Genomic DNA, 7,852 nt, shown 5'->3' on the forward strand with positions numbered 1-7,852 from the left:
TAATTTCCCGGAGATCCGTGACCCCGATTGCGCTGAAATATTTTACACGATTTTTTTCCATAAATCATCTTTCTTGCGCTAGAAGAAGGGCCCCAACCGACCTTCGAGGTGGGCACAAGACACCTGGGCGCGCCAGGGGGTGCCTGGCGCGCCCTGGTGGGTTGTGGGCTCTGTGGGCCCCGTTTGCATTGATTCCACCTCCTAAAAATCACATACATTCCAAAATAATTCTCCGTAAATTTTTATCTCGTTTGGACTTCATTTGATATGGATTTTCTGCAATACAAAAAACATGCAAAAAACAGGAACTGGCACTGGATCAATAGGTTAGTCCAATAAATCATATAAAAAGTTGCCAAAAGTGTATAAAAGTTGTATAATATTGGCATGAAACAATAAAAAATTATAAATATGACGGAGACGTATCAATTGCCATGTATCCATACTCTGTACTTCATTACTTCACTCCAAGATCCGGTATCAGAAATTGAACCTCATGTACATGAGCTCTACTCCGTTGTAAAATTCAAGGCTGCGTATGCGTGCAACATACCTACAATGGTAGGCAAGCAACAATGGGACATTGTTGAGCCTGGGTTCAAACTACAAGCTCCAGTGTTGAGGAGGCCAAAAGAATGACCAAGGAAGACTAGAATCAGATCCAGTACTGAAGGTGCTGGCCTTGGCCTATGCGGAGGCTTCGAGCTCATAGCCAGATTGTGCAAAAATCTAGTTGACCCAACATTTGAAGAAGATAAGGCTGACTTCCAAGCTAGAGAAGCCCCTTTTGTGGCAGGAGAAGGCGACGCTGAGCTATCCATGGTTGCAAGTTTTGCTAGGTAACTCCAAAAGAACATTTGATTTCTATATGTATTTTCAACATATTTTTCCATTATTTTTTGCAACAAGACTAACTTCTCTGCAGCTCAAAGAGAAGTGTGAAGAAAGCAAATGTGAAGAAAACGGAGAAGACCACTAGGAAAAGGAAGGACATGCAAAAATGAACCTTGTAACACTACTAAAGGATCTTCAGGTGGATATGTTTCGTCTCTCATGCATATTCGAGATGCAAATGTTGAACCACCAGACTACCCTGCCCAAAACACAAGAAGCAAAAAAGGCTGCGCGTGTGAAGTTTGTGTGATGGTGACCTTCTGTTTGTGAATCTGGGCATGTTTCTTTTGAACCTTATGCATGTTTTGAGAATTTGGACCTTTATATTTCAAACCAACAAGTGGATGTTATTCAACCTTATATATGTTTGTGAACCTGATTTGTGTGAGCTCGAAAACTAACAACGGGGTATTTTTGAACCTTATGTGTGTTTGTGCACCTTGCTGTGTTTGTGCCATTCTCAGAAAAATGGGCCGCACAATGCTGAAATTCTCAGACAAATTTATAAAACCATGTGCTCTTGCTATCATATGTGTTGTTGTTGTCAATTAGTGTGTGACGCATCAATTAGCTAGCAACAAGAATATTATGTTGCTTTGTTTGACTATTATGTTTACCTTAAGAAAATAGGGTATGTATTTCCTTCTACATCAAAACATTCCTCTAACTTAGTTGGTTAACATGCGCAGCCGTCCAGGTCGTCGTCTTGTGTTCAAACCCCCGGCGCCAATTTTCATGTTCTTATTTTAGACTCGCCTTACAGGTGGGCTCACAGGTCAACAAAGAGAGGGGAGTTGACAAACAGAGTAAGAATACTTTTGTCAACTATCTTCGGTCAACATGCATTGACCTAACGGTGAAAATGGCTATTTCGACCACGCGCCAACGAAACAGTGGCATTTTTTAGTACTGGAAAATTTTAGTGGCAAAATGAGTATTGTAGTACAACTAATGGCAAAACTGATAAAAACCCTGCTATTTCCAATGTTTGTATTTTCTGCATTTTCTGTTGAAGAACAAAACTATGGTGTAAATGACTCATGTTCAAAATAAATAGAGATTATTTATCTCTATATTTGTAATTGAGATCTTATTTCTTGCAAATAAAGAATCGATTAACCTTTGCAAAATTCAAAATGAAGCATCAAGTCATGACACACAACATTAGGAGGACGAGTGGATGTTATACTCCCTAGTGTTACGGGATATACTCTGCACAATATGTCATATTAAGTAATTTGAAATTCACACTAATGATTCCGAATCAACTTCTTGAAATTTTTATTAATTTTGCAGAGTTCATTATAATATCAACCATGATGGTCTTTAATTTACCGACTGTAAATTAATTATATCTAATTTACCCATGTAAGTAACTGATGGCTAAGAATTCGACTTATGTGGGTTTCCATCACGCTGCAGCCCCGTTCACAAATACTGTATTAGATATTCTACTAGCTTTTTCACAAATACTGTATTAGATGTTCTACTAGTTTTTTCTGAATCAGATGTACGTAGACACGTTTTAGCATGTCCATTGATTTCAGTCAGTCCGAATATAGTTCATATTATAAAATATCCAAAACATCTCACGTGTCTGAACTAAGGAGCATTTCATTCACTGTCATCGACCATATTCCGATTTCTCAGGTTCCTCCAGGCATAAGTGGAACTAGAAACCTGAACGCTATACAACAAATTCTTCAAATGCAGAAAAGATCTACTCAGATGCAATTACAATGCAGCGAAATGGAATTCAGCAGAAGAGCTAGAGAGAATTACAACGCAGCGAAGCGATTCACCGGAGTACCAAACATGGGACATGTTCCAATAATACAACGCCACCATTAAATGTTTATGTTTGCCGACAGATTCCAGCAGGATGTAAACGATACTACTCAGCCCCCCTGATTTCTTCTTGCTTGCTTGTAGGCAGAATGTCCTGACTACGCCTGAGACAAGCTGGCACGGATGTTTCTTCCCAACATGCACCCGACTCCCGGCAAACCACGATAAATGGCTTGCTGCTAGGCTTTTCAGTCCAAGAGAGCAAGGGAGCTGACCTTAGGCAGCATCACTGCGCAGGATCGCCACCGGCTTCTCCAGCATCTTCCTGAGAACCAGCAGATGCCTGTGTTGACATTGCCAGGTCAGTTTCCTCATTGTCGGTTGTAGTGGCCTCAGCATCACCATTGCCGCTTGATCCTCCTGCTCGGGAGGCTTCACCACGAGGCTCCCCAACTAGAAGAATTGTTCTTGATCGACGACCTGGGATTTCCCCGTCTGTGTAGTGTAGGATGGACCTGCCTGACCGCACAATGAAAACCATCGTTATGGACGTGGCGTGCAAAGATCTCTCACTGACGCCCTCGTCACCTTCACCGACTCCAACCCCATCTTCTCTGCCACTGATCCCCGAACGCAGCATGCTGAACAAATCCCCAAGATCACGCTGCTGCTCCATCCTATGCCAGTCTCGCTGTCGATTGGGGTCCACCTCCGTTGGTCGTACAGCAGGATGATCCTCCCTTGCGTGCTTCCTCAACTGGTTGTATGCACCCTTGAACTCACATGACTCCATGGTGCATGCTCGATCCTTAGAATTCATGAACTTCCGTGCATCATAATCCTTAGTCCAATGGCTGACCGGCCCACGGCATAATGGACATGCCAGTTTAACTGGCTGCTGGCACTCAGCGCATTCTGCTGCCCCTGAATCCTTAGAGGACTCCTTGGAGGCTTTGCGGTACTGATCAAGGCAATTGGAGTGTCTGTAGCTTGTGTCGCAAATGAAAGGGCGGCAACCTTTCTCATGTGACGAGCAGACAAGCATAACAGCATTATGAGGGTGATCCATGCACACAGGACAGCGAACCTCCTCCCATTCTGCAGCCTGCTTTGCTGCTGCAGCAGCGGTGGCAGCAGCGGCTTCCTCTGACCTGCGAGAACCACTCCGCAACTTGTATGGGGAGACACGAGATCGGCAGCCCTCGTGCGAGACTGAACGGGAGCTCCTGTCCTTTGGCATAGTTACCTCAAGTCAGTCAGATGCAAGTTGCTGTTGGTTTGTTTGAAAATTCTCTGCAATCCAAAGGAAAGCGCTACACAGAGAACAAGACAGACGCTAGGTTGATTTCTTATATCCAACTTCAAATTCTGAAAGAGAATAACAGCAACAAAGCAAGAGTTTAATCAGGTCGCAAGCAGCATATTCTAGCAGGCTACATATATATACAACAAGGGATTACACTGTTATGAACAAGAAGGCGATTTAATCTTCACGGACAAGCAATTCACAAGTCTGGCACTAAAACCATCCCTGATATACGAAACAAAATAAACTTAACCCCCGTCTGGAAATGAACACCTCCCTACGAAACCAGACAAACTTTACAAGTCAAATCGCCTAAAAATCAGGACATTTTTTAGCAATCGTGCACAGGCACGGCAGAAGTGTTGGTTCACAGGGTAGTTGGAGGACTACATCTAGGAACGCCATCAACAATCCGGCCCAAACAACGCAGACAAACCAAAATACAGCGGCAGACCACTGCCCTCCATCGATCCGCTCGAAAAGCGAACGCGCCGAACAAATTCTCCCACAGAACCCGCAAGAGACATGGTCCGCAAGTTCCGGCACGAGAGGCAGCCGAATCGGGCGGGGTCAACGGCGGAGCGGGCCAGATCGGCGCCGGCGAGATCGAGCTGCGACGGTGAGCGGAAGCGGGAGAGGGAGGAAGTTTTACCGTGCCGAACAGTCAGGGGTAACAGCGAACCGCGTCCGTGGCCGCCGGAGACCCTCGGCGGCGTCGGCGGCGGCGCCGAGACCTAGGAGGGTAGCGGCGAGGAGACGCTAAGGTAGGGGAGGAGGGGAAGGGAAAGGAAAGGAGAAGGAAACGAGAGTGTGATGGGCGGGTCGGCTTTGCTACGTCTTTATAGGTGGGGCGTCTGACGTGGACAGTGACGTGGTTGGCTAAGGCTCGCTCGCTCGCACCCTCGCGACGGATGCCCAGGGGCTCCACCACGTCGGCCAGCGCGGCCGCCTTCCGTGATCCGACCTCACTGTGCGCCGACCCCGCACCTGCCAAGTGGTCCCTACCTGCCGGTGTTGCGCTAGCGTCGGTACATCGAGGGGGCCACCATAGACTCGGTAGGTTGTCAGTGAGAATGATGCGTAGGGGCCACCACTGCACCGGCGGTTCATGTGGCGTGACTGCGAATGTATGCGATCTGCCACGCCAGCTCGTGCCATGCTAGAATAATGAAAAGCATATGCACATACCCTTCGTCGATGACAGGTGGCCCAACGCTCGTGCGTGGGTCCAGCTAAGGGGGGCGCCGTGTGTGCCTAGAACGGTGGGTGAGGAATAACCTGGTGGGAGCCATGGAGAGTAGGCCGTACGCTAGATTTAATAACAATCCCCACTCTAGTGGCCTTTGGATGCCTTTGTTTGAACTTTTCGTTGTCCAGGCCCAGGCCCTCGGGGCTTGAACAAATAGAAGGCAGCCTTCAAATTCAAAGTTATATCCTGGAGTAGTTTTGAGTACTAACATGCATATGAAAAAATATTAAAGAAACTTGGGTTCCGGCACACCCTATATGTAAAAAATAATTAGTAATTTAGAAAAGTTCAAAAAAATATCAAGTAGAACTTGGGTTCCGGCACACCCTATATGCAAAAAATAATTAGAACTTAAAAAAGTTCAAAAAATTCTAAAACTTTTTTGATATCAAACATGATCAAGTATTGTAGTCGTATAAAAAGATTCATCAGAAAATGACTTTCGTTGCATCCTGGGTCGAAGATTTGGCAAAAAAAAACGATATATGCAAGTACTATGCACGATATATTGTGGTCATAAACTTGTCTTTTTTGCCATGAAGTCAATATGAATCATTTCTTGTCCAAACTTTTTATACAAGTACAATACCTGATTATCTTTGATTCCAAACAAGATTTGGAATTTTTTGAACTTTTTTGAATTACTAATTTTTTTGCGCATATAGGGTGCGCGGGTACCCGAGAGCACCAAGTTCCCGTCCTATGCATATGTTACTAGTCTATATTACTATCTCTGTAGTGAGGAGTAACATATGTGTGGTGTTATACAATATTTTCTTTATTAGGCTTCTTCCGGTATCATGCACTTAGACTCGCAAACATGTTTACGTGGCAGATAACTAAAGAAGAGAGAGGGTTATAGTAATATAGGTAGATATTGAAGGAAATATGCCCTAGAGGCCAATAATAAAGTTGTTATTTATATTTCCTTATATCATGATAATTGTTTATTATTCATGCTAGAATTGTATTAACCGGAAACTTAGTACATGTGTGAATACATAGACAAACAGAGTGTCACTAGTTTGCCTCTACTTGACTAGCTCGTTGAATCAATGATGGTTATGTTTCCTAACCATAGACATGAGTTGTCATTTGCTTAACGGGATCACATCATTAGAGAATGATGTGATTGACTTGACCCATCTGTTAGCTTAGTACGATGATCATTTAGTTTGTTGCTATTGCTTTCTCCATAACTTATACATGTTCCTATGACTATGAGATCATGCAACTCTCGAATACCGGAGGAACGCTTTGTGTGCTACCAAACGTCACAACGTAACTGGGTGATTATAAAGGTGCTCTACAGGTGTCTCCGATGGTGTTTGTTGAGTTGGCATGAATCAAAATTAGGATTTGTTACTTCGATTGTCGGAGAGGTATTTCTGGGCCCTCTCGGTAATGTACATGACAATAAGCCTTGCAAGCAATGTAGCTAATGAGTTAGTTACGGAATGTAGCATTACGTAACGATTAAAGAAGCTTGCCGGTAATGAGATTTAACTAGGTATTGAGATACCACGATCGAATCTCGGGCAAGTATCATGCCGATGACAAAGGGAACAAAGTATACCGTTATGCGGTTTGGCCGATAAAGATCTTCATAGAATATGTAGGAGTCAATATGAGTATCCAGGTTCCGCTATTGGTTATTGACCGGAGACATGTCCCGGTCATGTCTACATAGTTCTCGAACCCGTAGGGTCCGCACACTTAACGTTCGGTGACGATCGGTATTATGAGTTTATGTGTTTTGATGTACCGAAGGTAGTTCTGAGTCCCGGATTTCATCACGGACATGACGAGGTGTCTCGGAATGGTCGAGACATAAAGATCGATATATTGGAAGCCTATATTTGGATATCGGAATGGTTCCGAGTGGTTCGGGCATTTTTCCAAAGTACCGGGAGGTTACCGGAACCCCCGGGGAGAAGTTATGGGCCTTATGGGCCATAAGAAGGAAGCACACCAGCCCACAAGGGGCTGGTGCGCCCCTCTTGGGCAGGAGGCCGAATTGGAATAGGTTTTGGGGGGGGGGGCTTTCCTTCTCTCCTACTCCTCCTTCCCTTCCTCTCCTACTCCAACTAGGGAAGGGGGGGAATCCTACTCCCGGTGGGAGTAGGACTCCCCTAGGGCACGCCATAGAGAGGGCCGGTCCCTCCCCTCCTCCACTCCTTTATGTACGGGGGAGGGGGCACCCCATGGACACATAAGTTGATCATTGATCTTTTAGCCGTGTGTGGTGCCCTCCTCCACCAAAATCCACCTTGATCATATCGTAGCGGTGCTTAGGCGAAGCCCTATTCCGGTAGCATCATCATCACCGTCATCACGTCGTCGTGCTGACGAAGCACTCCCTTGACACTCTGCTGGATTGTGAGTTTGTGGGACGTCATCGAGCCGAATGTGTGCAGATCGCGGAGGTGCCGTACCTTCGGTGCTAGGATCGGTCGATCATGAAGACGTACGACTACATCAACCGCGTTGTCATAACGCTTCCGCTTACGGTCTAAGAGGGTACGTGGACAACACTCTTCCCTCTCATTGCTATGCATCACCATGATCTTGCCTGTGCGTAGGAATTTTTTTGAAATTACTGCGTTCCCCAACAG

The 7,852-nt window shown here is 45.2% G+C and overlaps 1 protein-coding gene across 1 annotated transcript; it reads right to left on the reverse strand.

Annotated features, from left to right (window-relative positions):
- Positions 1-2,488: 2,488 nt before the first annotated feature.
- On the reverse strand, positions 2,489-4,824 carry LOC125528011. Its single transcript, XM_048692523.1, has 2 exons — positions 4,641-4,824; positions 2,489-4,050 (listed from the first exon to the last, which is right to left on the reverse strand). Exon 2 carries the CDS (start codon positions 3,920-3,922, stop codon positions 2,969-2,971), a length of 954 nt encoding a protein of 317 aa, XP_048548480.1. The 5' UTR covers positions 3,923-4,050; positions 4,641-4,824; the 3' UTR covers positions 2,489-2,968.
- Between the last annotated feature and the right edge of the window lie 3,028 nt (positions 4,825-7,852).

Source organism: Triticum urartu, unplaced genomic scaffold, assembly GCF_003073215.2.
Source record: "Triticum urartu cultivar G1812 unplaced genomic scaffold, Tu2.1 TuUngrouped_contig_4569, whole genome shotgun sequence".
Lineage (NCBI taxonomy): Eukaryota > Viridiplantae > Streptophyta > Magnoliopsida > Poales > Poaceae > Triticum > Triticum urartu.